Raw genomic sequence first — 16,052 nt, forward strand, 5'->3', positions numbered from 1 at the left:
GTACCACAGAGGATTTACTTTGAAAAAAAATATGTAAATTCTTGACAAATATCAGGGAATCTTTAATGAGCTTCAGCTGAAATGCCAATTAAATGTCAAAACACATCTGCATTTGATATAGTAATAATATTTTCTCTTTGTGAATGTGCACACCTTGACATGACTGGTTCATTTTTTCTTATTTTTCTGTGTTTCCTCTCAACAGTAGGAAGAATTTTCATAAGTTGTTTTCCGAATCTTAGAGACAGTGAATGGTGCTGACTTATCAAAATGTGATACAGCTTCATGAATGATCACAGTACATGGATATTGTCAATTAAATGTGCAACAATACATAGTGGAACTTGAAAAGGCATGACAGTGGCATGTTCCCAGAACCTCCGTAGTGGAAACCATTATACTTATTTTATGAGCCAGTCAAGTCATGGTTGAACAAAACAGCTTTTTCCCCTAAATGTTCATATACATTAAACTATTGTAATTAACTTCTATAGAGAAAATTGTATCAGTAAATACTGCATTTTCAGGCAAATTCCATTTGAAACACTATGAAACCAAAATTATTTTAGTCTTTAAATTGGATATTTCCTTATCCATATTTCTGTGTTACCAGTATAAAAATTGTACTTCAGAGTGAATCAGATACTCAGTTGACTAACTTGGGGATGCAGTACTCAGGATCAGGATTGAATCACAAATTCCCAAGCTAATGCTCTCTGGAAGTGCTGTGCCTTCAGCTCTGATTTATAAGCACTACAAAAGCTAGCATTTTTCTCTATTAATACCTTTAGGCTTCAGAAGTAGCAGTCCCAAAACCAAGTCAGTGGCTTAGTCATAGGTTTCATGGCAGTATTTAAAAAGGAAAGATAAAAATGGGAATTTCAGGCTGTCAACATTTGACTTTGCAACAAAAATTGTTGTTGGGCTGTAAAATCATTTTAACCTGTCTGGTGAAGTAAAGACTGAAATCATCTCAGAATTAGAGCTTGTGCTTTTTATTGGATTTTTACTTTTTCATAGCTGGAAGGGCACAATATCTTCTCCAATCTGAGCTCCAGTGAATATGAGCAAGTACTTGAGATCATCCGGAAAGCCATCATTGCTACAGACCTGGCCCTGTATTTTGGAAACAGAAAACAGCTTGAAGAGCTGCATCAGACAGGAGCTTTAAACCTTAAGAATCAAGCACACAGGTAAAAAGCAGGAAACCAGTATTAATTCTGTGTACACAGTAATTTTCTTACATATGAGGTTTCTAAGACCAACTCTGTGTAAAATTCCAAGTATGTAGCAGTAATTTACAGATTTGCATGTCACCGCCTTTGGATGTCACCTGCACATTTCAGTGACAGATCATCTGCAGAGGAAAGTTAGAGCACATGCAGTTAGGAGGTGGGAAAAAAGTATAGCTCAATAATTATTCCGTTTTATTTTTATGTCAGTATTTCTATTATTCTGTCAACATGCTTTTTTGGAAAGAATTCTGGTCAGATCTGAACCTTTGTGAATTACGATGGCTCTAAGTTTATAAATACACAATGTGTGCATATATTCACAAATACATGAATCTCTTTGTCCGCATGAGCAAAACATAATGCACCTTGGATGAGAGATGTCTCTCATAACAGGCTTCATTAAAATGCCCATGAAGCCTTTCAGAGCTTCTTTACTGGGAAGTGGATTCTGTCATTAATGGTGGAAAAATTAGAGAGGTGATGTAGGAAAATATTGAGTCATTATTCTGATTTGTTTTCAAATTGTACTTAGGTCTTCTTTCTGAAGAGTTTTACAGGGTTTTGCCAGTAGTTTTGAATTGCGACACTGTAGGAAGGGCAGTTTTTAAAAGCTTATTTTCCAGTTTGGAACTAAAGACTTAAATATACTTGGGCGTCTTAAAAAGACAAAGTAGCTCCTGATAATCTCAGAATGAAATTTACCCGAAATAGGATATTCAATAGTACACAACAGTTTACTTGTGTGATTGAATATTCTATTATGTTTATATTATTTTTTTTCTTACCTACCCTTCAGAACATTTTTAGTGCACTGCCATGTTGCCGAAAGACAAAACATCAGTTTGTGATGTGGCTAAAGAACCCAAGAGTTCTAGGTGGTATCTGTGCATGCAATGGAATACCAAATTTGGCACTTACATGGCTCATGAATCCTCTTTCTTAAATCAGGGGAACTGCACTTTGCCATTTATATACTGATTATGTTGTGTATTTGTATATTTTCCCTGGTATATTTGTCTGTTGGTACAGTTTTAATGACTGCCGTCACATTACATGCAAGTTAGGAAGTTGTGTGCTTTTTTCATGGAACAGGCATTATTCGACAAAGATGCAAGTATCCTGAAGTGTCGTCTTAAAGTTATCCATTGGGTGGAAAACACACAAATCCATTCTTTGACGTGACCATTTTCTTTATAAGACTTAGACTCATAAACCATAGGTTTTGGTGGTATGCTAGAAAACTGTTTAAATAGGACTTTTTGGTGTGTGAACTTGTTCGTCAGTGTACAGGACAGTGTTACATGTAGGATTCTTGTTCTGTCAGGGTTAGAATTCACTCCAACAAAGCAATGACTGAGTACCTTGAGATAGACTCAGTACAAGTTTTTCCTCTTCTTGGAGCATGTGTTACTCCCTCTTCAAAGAACAAAAAGAAATGCAGCAGGAGGATGTGCCGTCTTTCTTTTACAGGCTTGTACTGTATTTTCAGAAAATTAAGGAGGGGTATGCAAGCCAGACATTCTTGTCTAGTTTTATGTTAGTTTGATTGTCCAGAGGATAGTAGATGAACTTTGGTTGTAAACAATGCATGGAATATTACAGAGAATATAATATACAATTTGTGTGATGCCTTATCAATGAATGGTAAAAAGTGAGGAAGAAGCAAGCAAGGTGGGAGAAGTTTTGTAGTATTTATACTTTACTTCTGATTCACCTGAGGAAGAGCAAATAAAAACATCACAGTGTGATCATCAATTTTTTACCCAACTTACAATTTAATTTTATTTTTTTTAGAGATAGAGTGATTGGTCTGATGATGACAGCTTGTGATTTATGTTCCGTAACAAAATTGTGGCCAGTTACCAGACTGACGGCTAATGATATATATGCAGAGTTCTGGGCTGAGGTATGCACGTTTCTTTTGTTTACTCTCTTTTCTTTATACATGTAAGTATCCAGGAAGGAAAAAAAAACAACCACAAGTATATTTAAATTGATATCTTGATGTCTTTGTTTTAAAGAGATTTCAGTGGTGTATACATGTTTTTGGTTGTTTACTCTAAAGCTATATAAGGAGCTAAGTTAGCTTCCTAATTTTCAGGCAGCATTTTTTCTCTTTGTCAAAGATGACTTCAGAAAACATGTCCTAATATAAAGTGACCAAGCAGCAGAACACAGAAGAAAATCTCTAAGGTTTTTTGAATCACTAACTGTAGTTTTGTGAAGGATCTATTTGTATTCTAAAAATCCAAAATATGAAAACAGCTTCCAGGTCAGCTGCCTTGTGACAGACATATAAAGCTGTAGTGTGAGTCCAGGAAATGCTAAAGCAAATATGTCAAAAAATTGTTGTAATCTGACCATTTGAATCTTTCTTGTGAACCAGCTCAGTGACTGGGTCTCAGAGACAGATGTTTTTTTACCATGCTGAAAGTTACTCTACATGTATTGAAAATAGAAACAAGGCATTGAGCTGTGCTAATGTTCATGTTCATAAATAAAGATGCGATTGCTCACATGTCTTACACTAAGGAGTAAGTGTTCTAATGATTTAATTTTTAAAGTGTAAGTGACTATATAGGGATATGAAGAATAAATTCTTAGGGCGTTGCATAGAGTTGAATTATGCAGTTTTAGGAGATAACCTTGTATTTTCACAACTACTGTTGCACATGTGTATCATGAAGTGTTGTTCTCTGTTATGTGCCCTGTGGAAGCTTGCAGAGTTTGGTGGGCTTATTTCTGCTTTACGCTGGTGTAAAATGGAAATCAGACCCACAGAGTTGATGTAGTGTGCATATAGTGTGGAGATTGTCTTGCCTGTTGCATGTTCATTATGAAATTCAACATGTGCGTGGCTTGTGGGTGTTTTTTGGGTTTACATGTTCTCATTCTCTTAATTCCGAACTGCTCAGTTTACAATTAAATATTTGAAAAATGCAGGCTATATAAACTCTGAGATCTAGTTCAGTACTCTCCAAAATGTCTGCACTGGAAAGGAAGTTCTTACGAGTGATATAATGGAAGTACAATGTTGATATGCCTTACTCATTTACACACTCAACATGTTTGCTTTCAAGTAAAAAGACTTTTTGATGCAAATCTCATTAACTTAGTGGAGAAGGAAGGATCACAATGAATTTTCCTACTCAACAATAGTAAAGATGGCATTATAGACCTAGTGGAGCCTGCCAAGACTTTAACCTGTTTTCTAATCCAAGGATGGATAAATAAACGGTGGATCTTGTTATAGTGTTACTTCATGGAGCAAATGTAAATAAATAGTTATTGACAGAAATTGGATTCTATAATTGGTGTTCTTCTGCATCCTCTTTAAGAAGAGGTTTAATTGATATGTGGCAGAAGTTGGATATGTTGTGATCCGGTTAGAATGACTGACAAATCCAGCCAGAGGTCTAAACACTTCTGGAAACTGGAAAGCTGGAGACAAATGTGGAGAAAATCCTGAGAAAGCTAAACCAACAGAAAGTTTAGATTTGTGTTTCACTGCAGAATTTTTTACTTAATTGGGAATACGGTAAACTGGTAAACTCTACAAAAAAGTATATTTGACTAAATTGAGTTGTTATGTTACAGTTCTGAAAGTCAGATAGAATGTGGTTTCTAATTACTACTTGAGTTTGTAATCTTAGTATGTTGAATGATTTAATCAAAACATTATTATAATATTTCTTTGTGTTATTATTAACTAAAACAACTGCAGAAGAGGTTGCAGCAATTTTGTGGTATGTCACACTGATATTTTTTCATTGAATGAAGCCCAGTATAACTAATTTTTTAAGCTAAGACTTACCTTGATATCACTTCAGCATGAGGCTTTCCCACAGTGCTACACCTCAAGCAAAATGATAAATTTGCTGATCAGTTAAATAGGATTACAAGCTTGTGTAAGATTTGTCTGCTGTGACTGTTTTGTGAGATATGAGACACTAAGGCAGTTGTAAACCCATTCTGCCATGTTTATTAGGATACTTATTATATTTATCATACTGTAAGTAAGATACAAATTTATTTGATTAAAACTTCAACTTCAACTTTCTGGTCACAATCATAACTATGAGGATAAAAGCAGTATTTTTACAGCAGTGTATCGTTTATGTGCTCACACATACTGATCACAAGAAAACACTTGTGTTTCTAGTGCATGCCTTCCATTTAAACATAATACGTTTTTTACTGTGAGGGTGGTCAACCAGTGGCACAGGTTGCCCACAGAGATTGTGGAGTCTCTGTCAGTATATATATTCCACACTGGACTGGACACAGTCCTGGACCACCTGTTCTAGCTGGTCCTGTTGCGGTAGGTCTGTGGGATGTATTGGATGTTCCCAAGAGGTCCCTTCCAACCCAAACCGCTCTGTGATTCTGTGATACCTTTGTCTTTCAAGGTGAAATGGTGAACATAAATCTGGGCTTTATTCAGTTTTGGCGTAATCAGTCAGAGGCCAGACAGCTTCCTCAAAGCTTTGACTCCAAGTGTTTCTCAGGCACTTGATATTATATTAATCAGAGAGCTTAAAATCATAAGATGCTAAATGGTTTAATGTTGAGGTTATCACTGAGACTGTGGTAGCTGCGGACAGTCCTGGATCAATCAATTGCAATACTTCAAGCAAATGGAAAAAAAAACCCAAATATTTACTGGGGATATATAAAACAAAAAATGGCCTGCAGTTCCTAAAAAACAATCTGCTGAATTTCTGTGCTTGGAATTGCTACAGGCATCTTTTTTGTCATCTAAGAAAGGAGGCATTTTCTTTTGTTTCTTTCAACACTAAAATGTCGAACAAAGACTAGATTCGATGACTCTAGCCTCTCTACTTGGAGAAAGAAATATGTGATGTGAGAGAATAGTGCAGACATCAATTCAAAAACAGCTTCCTGATTACGCCTCTTGTCGGTTGAACAGAATCATAGTTAGTAGGTGATGTTGAGGCCAAATATGCAAGAGGGAATTGACTTCCAGAAGCCCCCATCTTTTCTGCACTCGAGGTAGTTGCAAGGCAGTCAGACAGATACTCTGGTCAGACCAGGATCAATTTATTATATTCCAAACTTCTCTTTGAATAAAGGTGCAAAAGTCCTTCTGTTGAAGGGTGTGTGGACATGGGAAACATGGCTTGATAAAATCGTATAGGAAAGGTGTAGTAAATTCTCTCTAGGAGACGCCTTCACTAACTGTAGCAGAAACATAGAACACAGATTTAGGGAACATCCCAGTTTTCAGATAGCTGAAGCTCTGTAAGCTGAACTCACATTAAAGGACACATATAAGCAAATGTCGTATGAGCCGTTATCCTGCATAAACATTTGCCCTAAATCAGGTGTGTTGGGTCTGTCTGGGATGGAGTTAACTTTCCCCATGGCAGCCCTCACAGTGTTGGCATTGGCTCTATCAGACACAGGGGGAAGCTTCTGGCATCTCACAGAAGTCACGCCTGTAGACCCCGGCTACCAAAACCTTGCCACACAAACCCAAAACATAAGGTTATAGCTGTTTGAAGATCACATTGACTTTGGAATCTCAGACACAAGTGGTGGCCAAAAGCAAGTGTTTCTACAGCTGTAGTTACCATTATAACCTCAAGATTAAACATCTGTGGTGTTTTGATAATGCAGTTGAGGCATAAGACTATTGGAAAACTTTCATTTGTTACAGAACTTAGCCATCTACCTATGGAATTTAAGGAGGAATTATGTTCAGGCCTGATATAATGCTAGGAAATATGTTTTGGATGCTATGCTGGTAATGGGCGAAATACAAGGAGACGGTTTTCTCTTGTACATTAGATATATCTGGTCTTTGGATATACTGCATCTTTCCCAGTATTACAGTCAGCTTCTTCAAAGCAGCATGGTCAAAAAGATCAGGTTGTTGACAAAGAAGGCACATTGTAAATTCATTTATTTTACTCAGCTTTTCCTTGGATGGGTGAGTGATCTTATACTGGTCATTGTATTATAGTGCTTTAAATAGGTAATGTTTTGAAAGATGAGACTAACTGTAAGTAGAACAGAATAGAAGGGACTGATTTCTTTGGTTTTATTCTTTCAGTTGCTTTTTATTGTGGAGATGCCCTTGGAAATAAGGTAAATGTGTGTATATTGACACAAAAACTTATTTTTCAGGATCTGCTGTTTGCATTGTCATTTAGGTGAATGCATAAAATGAAATTGACATACCCTAGAAGATGGAAATTAATGAAGATCTCCATAGTTTTGATTTCTGTTTTCCTAACCTCTCTCTCTGCTTTTCTCCAGGGTGATGAGATGAAGAAAACGGGTATTCAGCCTATTCCTATGATGGACAGAGACAAGAAAGATGAAGTCCCTCAGGGTCAGGTATGATCTCTCTCTATAAAATACACATTTATACTGTTAATAAAACATTTATGGAAAAAACATTTTGTATGTTAGTGAATATTGCATTTGATGTTAGTGTATGTGGGCTGCTGAGTTCTACGTTCTACATGCAAAACAAATTAATTTTTTTAAGTAACAGTGGAAAGTTTGTTTTTGAATGTTTACTTAAATGACAACGTGCTCTTTGCTTTTGTCACCTGTTCCATTCTTTGTACTTCTAACTGGCTAAAACCAAGATCACCTATGATTTTGAGAAGTGTCAATAACACTTTTTCAACTTCCAAGTGGTTGCCTCAGTCCTTATATGAAAGGTTTTGCTGTCTTATCCTGAATGCAAAATGAACGTGCTCACCTGTTCCTGATTAAAATATTCAGGTTCAGATTTCAAAGTATTTGTGATTTTAGACCAATCTTTATTCATTAGTTTCTTGGAGAACTCCAACCGTTGCTTTTTGACATTCTTAGAAAAAAATAAAATAAAATAAAAACCCAAAAAGTTTCTTGAGGATATATTTCTAAGAACCTCAGTTGTCTGTTTTTCACATTCTATGGGTACTGATTTTCCTGTGGACAAATGTGCAGAAATGACTGCTTTTTTATGGGTTTTTTTAGGGAAAATTTGTATTTTGTAAACATAAATTTAAGAGGAAAAAAGGGTCTTCGAACTAACTTTTTTGGGTAAATGAAAAAAGTAAAATGTCCTGAGCAGGGAAAAAGAAATTTAAATTGTCCATTCATATACATATATATATGTAAATGTATAAGTGGGTTTTTTTTACATTTCAGTGGTCTTTGGTGACTTAATTGTCAGTAGTTAGCACACAAAGCGTTTTGTGAACTGTGAAATGAACAGTAATGTTTATAATTAATTAGAAAGGACAAAGTATCACAAAATCCCTATAGATTAGTTACTTGGAAAGCAAGACTATGGATTTTTTTTTATTCTGACGCTTTACTCCATATACTCTATTATATTTTAGCATAAAAACTATTACAGTATCACACAGTATCACAGTATGTTTGGGATTGGAAGGGACCTCAAAAGATCATCTAGTCCAATCCCCCTGCTGGAGCAGGAATGCCTAGGTGAGGTCGCACAGGAATGTGTCCAGGCTGGCTTTGAATGTCTCCAGGGAAGGAGACTCCACAACCTCCCTGGGCAGCCTGTTCCAGTGCTCTGTCACCCTCACTGAGAAGAAGTTCTTTCTCAAATTTAAGTGGAACCTCTTGTGTTCCAGTTTGATCCCATTGCCCCTTGTCCTATCATTGTTTGCCACTGAGAAGAGCCTGACTCCATCCTCGTGGCACTCACCCTTTATATATTTATAAACATTAATAAGGTCACCCCTCAGTCTCCTCTTCTCCAAACTAAAGAGCCCCAGCTCCCTCAACCTTTCTTCATAAGGGAGGTGCTCCACTCCCTTAATCATCTTTGTTGCCCTACGCTGGACCCTCTCCAGCAGTTCCCTGTCCTTCTTGAACTGAGGGGCCCAGAACTGGACACAATATTCCAGATGGGGTCTCACCAGGGCAGAGTAGAGGGGAAGGAGGACCTCTCTCGATCTACTGACCACCCCCCTTGTAATACACCCAAGGATGCCATTAGCCTTCCTGGCCACAAGGACACAGTGCTGGCTCACGGTCATCCTGCTGTCCACCAGGACCCCCAGGTCCCTTTCCCCTACACTGCTCTCTAATAGGTCATTCCCCAACCTATACTGGAACCTGGGGTTGTTCCTGCCCAGATGCAGGACTCTACACTTTCCCTTGTTAAATTCCATCAGGTTATCCCCCGCCCAACTCTCCAGCCTGTCCAGGTCCCGCTGGATGGCAGCACAGCCTTCTGGCGTGTCAGCCACTCCTCCCAGCTTAGTGTCATCAGCAAACTTGCTGATAGTACACTCAATTCCCTCGTCTAAATCGTTAATGAATATATTGAATAATATTGGCCCCAGTACTGACCCCTGAGGCACTCCACTAGATACTGGCCTCCAACTGGACTCCGCACCATTGACCACCACTCTCTGGCTTCTCTCTTTAAGCCAGTTTGCAACCCACCTCACTACTCTATTGTCTAGACCACACCTCCTCAATTTAGCTGTGAGGATGCTGTGAGGGACTGTGTCAAAGGCTTTACTGAAGTCAAGGTAGACCACATCCACCGCTCTGCCATCATCCATCCACCTTGTTACATTCTCATAAAAGGCTATGAGGTTGGTCAAGCATGACTTACCCTTGGTAAAGCCATGCTGACTGCCCCTAATGACCCTCTTATCCCTGATATGCCTTGAGATGACACCAAGGATAAGTTGTTCCATTACTTTCCCAGGGACAGAGGTGAGGCTGACCGGTCTATAATTACCCGGGTCCTCCTTCTTGCCCTTTTTGAAGACTGGAGTGACATTTGCTTTCCTCCAATCCTCGGGCACCTCTCCCGTTCCCCAAGACTTGGCAAAAATGATGGAGAGCGGTCTAGCAATGACTTCAGTCAGCTCCCTCAGCACCCTTATCACAGTAAGGAATTAGCAGTTAATTTACTCTATCTTTGTGTTTAGTATAATCCTAAAAATGGAAGGAGCATTTTTCTGCATTTGGTTCATTTTTCCACACACTATATCAATTATCTTTAACCGTCTTGAAAAAGTACACAGTATTAGAGTATGTAGTAATCTTGGCATTTGTGAAAGAATTGTTAATGGGGTGAAAACACAGACCTAAAAAATAAGATTTTTTAAAAAATTTATTTCCTTTTCAAAACACAGTAAGTATTGTTCCACATACTGTATTTATCAGGTTTTTTTTTTTTTTTTTACTTTATGCTCTTTTGTGCTTTTTACGAGTAAAGCAGGAAAATATTAAGCAAAATAGGAGATTAAAAGCCGTTGTCTATAATATAGCTGTAGCTACTGTATCTTACAACAACATTACAGCAAAATGTGAGATTTAGGACATAGAAAATTCTGTGAAAGTAACCATTCCTATGTGTATGTAGAGACTGAAGAACTTAATAAAGCATTATCATCCATTTCCTTGAGCTCTAACAAAGAGCATTAATGAGTATTTTTATGTGGATTTTAATTAAAGCATTAATACTTTATTTAAATAACAATTATGTTTAGGGAATTAAGATTTGTATAAACCTGTAATCTCTGAAAAAACTCCTGCTGCCTCAAGTACTCATCTTTGATGAGAATAACTTGTACTTAGCTCTTCATCTCACTTGAGCGACCAGATCAGTTGTTCTCTCTTGAGCTTTCCACACTTTGCAGCACAACTGGTGCAAGGTCTCTTGAGTTTGGTGTCTGTCTGCTCTGGAGCCTGCACTGAGCATTTGTTCCCGACTCAGCAAGGATCTCATCACCCTCTTTTCTGCCTCTACTTACGGAACCTATAAGAAAATAGAAATGCCAAAACTATGCAGTGACCTGAAAGTTCTTTCAATAAGCAAGTCAGGCCAGCCCAAGTAAAAAAGGGAGAGAGAAGGAATGGTTCGTGTGCTTCAACCATTCAAACCTTATCCCAGAAATACAGTTTTCAAGTTGAAAATAGGAAGTTTACTCTTACGTAGCAACTATTAAAATGCTAAGGGTGATTTCTTACTTCAGTCAGAACATAAAAGATCCAGCTCTTAAAGCTAGCAGTATGTTTAGGACACACAGTTGGAGAGACAGGAGCACTTTATTTCAGAAGCAAAATGTATTTTTTATTTCCTCTTGCATATGCATCTTAGGATATGCATACACTGCCTTTCCTGCAGTGACTCTGATAGTTTGCTCATACCTGAGTGAACTCTAGGCTTTCTGTCTAGCCACAGCAACACTAAAATAAATCTGGAATGATTTATTCAGGTAATCTGAACCTTGTACTAAAGAGATTTGTGTTAGTTTGTTCTGGTCAGAAATGGAAACTCTCGTGAAGTAGTGTTTTTAATTAGCTTGGCTTCGTTAAAAACCTAAATCCATTAAGTTTTTTAGGGGTTTTCCTCCTTGACTGATGTGTATTTTAACCTAAAAGCTGTAAGAATATTGAAGGACATATTTAATTTTTAAATTCTGGGCTTCCAAAGAGAAGCTTGTTCAGAACATGTTGCGGATTAACTTAGTTTGGTTGAAATCTTTTATATTTTCCAATGGCAACACACTTGTCATTCAGCCAGGTATAAATTTTGACTGTACCTATGGTCCTATTCTAATTTTTGATAGCTATGGCATAATCTGCTATTTTCCAGTGTGTCGAGGGTTGAGATTGTGGGGATGACAATCAAACCCTGGCAGATGTACCGTTAACCTCCTCTCCCCCCCACTTCCCTCTTTTTCCCCTCCCTCTCCCCCCTTCCCACTCAGGACAGGCGATCGGGAGGGATAGAAGGACAGAGAGAAGAGAGTTGGAAAAATGAAAGATGTTTTACTAATGCTGCTAATAAGAATAGAGAAAATAATACAAAATATACAAAACCAATCTTGTAAGTCTCAGCAACTGCAGAGCCAACACCCAAAGTCCTGGATTAGACTCTGTAGCCAACTGGAGCTGGATTCAGTCTCTCACTAGGCCTCAGTTCGCAGGGACGACCAGCAAGGTCCTCTCCTAATGTCAGCCATGAGGAAAAAAAGGAAAGAGGGAAAAAGGGACGAGATCCTCGTGATCTCCCACTTTTATATGAAGTATTCACGTGAATGGCAAGTTATACACTGTTGGTCAGTCTCTTGCTCACCGGTTTCTCGTTGCCCCTCTCGCGAGATGTCCATCCGTGCTTATCAATAAGTTTGCATTCCATTGCTAGGTTTACCAAAACATGTGTCTGGTTCTCCAGGAAAATGCAGCTATTATGAAGGCTTTAGCTGACAGGCAAAATTCACTAAAAGAGAAACTTGTTTTGTAACAAAACCAGGACACAGTACCTTGCTTTATTGACAGCTGCATTTTCTTTCTGTTGGTTACACCATGATTACTTCAACTCAGACTGTTGGGTCCTCAGGTCAGAAAGTGTATCTTATTTTTTGAAAGTATAGAGTAGACTTGGTTACATAGCAGCATGGGAGGGATCTATTGATGGAGGTGAGGATGAGAGTCGCTCTTTGATTTCTGAATAAGGGCCAATGTTTAGCCTGTTAATAAGAGGCTTACTATCAAATGTTTTGGTCACAATACAATATATGTTGTTTCATTAAAAGGCATTTGAAAACTCTGCCCAAAGAAAGGGTTCATAGTGCAGTATTGTAACTATCATGAATCTGGGATAAATGAATGATGTTATGATGGATCTGAATTTAACCTGTCATCCTTGCTAATATATAAGTAGAATTTTCTAAAAATTCCCTCTTTATCATGACAACTCAGTTGTGACATGGTAGCTGCCATAGGCCCCCAAGCCTGAATGATTCAGATATCATTAAAAGGTGTTCATTTGATGTTCCCTAAATAGATTTATATGATAATGGTGAAAATATCACAGAACCACATACATAAAAAGAAATCACAAGCCAATTATTCATCACAGTGCATCCCTTTTAGAAACTTTCCAATAGTGCAAAGCCCCCAGCATCTCAAGTACATTGCACTATGAAATACATACTTTAAAAGATACCAGAAAAATCTAGAATTTCGTCATATTTTGGCAATGCTGCACAACTTTTCTTTTGAAAAAAAAAATCATCACAAGAATAATGTTTGCAGAAATGGCTCCAGCAGCTGTACCTACTTCCTGTCACTACTGACATCAAAAAGCAAGACAAATCCACATTAGTGATGAGAGGGGCATGTAAGCAACTTGTAATTTTCAGAGACTTCACTGTTAGTGCTTAATTTTAAAGTATTCAGTTATTAAGATGAGATGCAGAAGGATGAAGTACTAATATGTAGTAAATAAGTAGTCAACAGCTTTGAGCCATTATAGTTGGCTGTTAACTTTGTGTTGTAGTTTGGCAACATTTAACTATTTTTTTCATTTCCATTTTTCATAGATTGGGTTCTACAATGCTGTAGCCATCCCATGTTACACCACACTTGCGAAGATCTTTCCTTCAACTGGGCCACTACTCCGGGCGTGCAGGTGAGTAGATGTGCAAGGTTTTGCATAGCTTGTAGCTTTGTTAAAGAGAAAACAAACATGCTTTGCAAGTTTGTCTGGATATACAGATGCTGAATTTTAGAATTTGCATGCAGATAAACAAGGATAAAGATCTTGCATTAATCTATGCAATAACTATTGTTTGGGACTATCTAATGCAGATCTACAGACGCAGCTGATTAAAATGTGTTTGATGCCGAAAATGTTTAGAGAGAAACAGGTTCAGTGCTTGTGTATCCCCATGTAGGCTGGTTCAGTGCAGTTTCTCTGTATCCTTTTTACGACATGGTTCTCACAACTAAGGTTGGCTAGAATTTTATATCATTAAAAAAATGTGGTTTGGACATGTGGTTGGGATGTGGGAGATGCAAATTTTGTCCTATCAGTCAGTTGGGATGTCAATTGGGATCTTCTGGAGGAGAGTCAACAGTCCTTAACCGCTTGGCTGCTTCCACCCTGGAACGATGGTGGATGTCTTTGTGGAGGTAGTGTAGTTCTGAGTTCTGTCCAATACTTATATTCTGCACCTTAGCAATCTTTTCTGACAAAACTTCTGTTGAAACCAGTATGCTTCACAAAACTGCTTCCATGTCAGGTTAATCAGTATTCTCTAAGGAAAAACAGTTGGTTCATAAAATGCCAGCAACCTTCTGTCACATCCAGGGAAAAGAAGTCTGTTTTTCTATGTTCTTACTAGCAGCTCTCTTTTTTTTTTTTTTTTTTTTTTTTTCGGTCTTGTGGTCCTTAAATTCTAGGTAGCACTGAACTTTTTTTTGTTCTGTGTAGCAGATTTACCTACTTTGTCACTTTCCTGATCTTGTGGGCTAAATGATCTGTGTGAAGTAACAGAAGGCTGCCTACTGTATTTAAAATGCCATGAAATTTAATGTAGTGGTTAGCAAAATAATTTCATTTGGGCCCAAATGCTATTTCACATAGCTAGGAGATGAGCATGTAGATCTGTACCAGTGGGACAGAGGGACTGTATTATGAAAAACAGTGAGTATCTAGGTGCCATTGTTAATAGTAAGCTCCCCCTAAGGTCCCACCACTGGGCAATGGCTCTACAACCCTTAGATGGATACAGACGAAATATTAGCTAGGATTGGAGACCATACCTCGGTAGTTATTACATTAGGAATTCTGTTATACATCTTTGCTTTATGAAAAGTTGATAAAGACACTAACAAAGAAAAGGAGATTAAGAAAGAGCTTGAATAATGTTTTGAGATCTTAGTAGTGAGAAACTAAAATATCTGATGAAACGTGTTGTTTATCCAAGAGAAAGACTTTGTCAAAATCCGTAACTGTCCCCATAGTGTGTTTTCTGATTTGACAAAGCTCATTGATTTAACAGGTTCAAACAGGGAATATGGTGAATGTCTCTTTTAGCATTTGGAATAAAGTCAGTTGAAGGTCTTAAACCATGGCTAGGTGCATGGTTAAAAGAGAGTTGCAAGGTAAAAGGGATACAGGTCTGAGGCACAGTTACTGTGATGAAATTTCCAGGGCCTGTCTTTTCCATGCAGTTGATCTCTGTAGTAGTGTCTTTAGTCCTCAGAAGCTATGAAAGTATCAATATCTGGTAATTTGTTATTATAAATTGAGTAATGTGTAAGTATTCATAAGTGTATGTTTTAGTGGTTCCATCAGTTACAATACAGCAATAAACTCTTACCTAGTTTCAAAATGCCACGGAGTGTGTTACTATCGCAATGGTATTGAAGTCCAAATCCTGTTTTGGAATTCAGAATTACAGTACAGGACAAGACTCCTTGGGCTAAATTGACCTAACATATACATGTTGATAGTTTGATTATAGGTAGCTGAGTGATGAGTACTCTGACAAATAGAGTTGCTTTCAGTGCAAAATCAGAGAACATGAACTTAACTGTAGAACAGGACTGTCAAACTAATTTTCACCAGGGGTCACATCAGCCTCACAGTTGCTTTCAAAGGTCTGAATGTAATTTTAGGACTATTTATACAATAGCTGGAAGCTATTTAGACAGTCCTAAACTTAGAATCAGCCCTTTGCAGGCAACCGCGAGGCTGATGTGACCCCCGGTGAAAATGAGTTTGACACCCCTGCTATAGAACTACTAGTAATCCTTTCAGTCTTTACGAGGTCATGAGTCATCCAGCTGCTTTACAGAGAGCTAGTCTGAGGTCTTGGAAGTTTTCTAACTTTTTTTTGTCTTTGTAATTCTTGCTTGAAGGCATGTTGCTTCAGCTGTATTGATGGCTGAAAGCTAAATAGTCGGTCATTCAATCCATGTAACTGGAACATAGACTCTGCTTTGTGTAACCATGTTTTCAGTCAGAAAGAGTTTTATACTGTTTACGTGGACTAAATAGCATCAACT

General features: G+C 37.8%; 1 protein-coding gene across 3 annotated transcripts in view; it reads left to right on the forward strand.

Moving 5' to 3' along the window:
• Window positions 1–16,052, forward strand: part of PDE10A (phosphodiesterase 10A) — a 385,360-nt gene that overhangs the window by 359,015 nt on the left and 10,293 nt on the right. For all 3 annotated transcript variants that reach the window (XM_071806361.1, XM_071806360.1, XM_065835230.2), the window contains 4 exons: window positions 1,021–1,193; window positions 3,030–3,141; window positions 7,518–7,598; window positions 13,580–13,668. In XM_071806361.1, the coding sequence (XP_071662462.1) occupies window positions 1,021–1,193; window positions 3,030–3,141; window positions 7,518–7,598; window positions 13,580–13,668 (455 nt within the window). The remainder of the gene's footprint in view (window positions 1–1,020; window positions 1,194–3,029; window positions 3,142–7,517; window positions 7,599–13,579; window positions 13,669–16,052) is intronic.

The sequence above is a fragment of the Patagioenas fasciata genome, chromosome 3 (genome assembly GCF_037038585.1).
Source record: "Patagioenas fasciata isolate bPatFas1 chromosome 3, bPatFas1.hap1, whole genome shotgun sequence".
Taxonomy (NCBI): Eukaryota; Metazoa; Chordata; class Aves; order Columbiformes; family Columbidae; genus Patagioenas; species Patagioenas fasciata.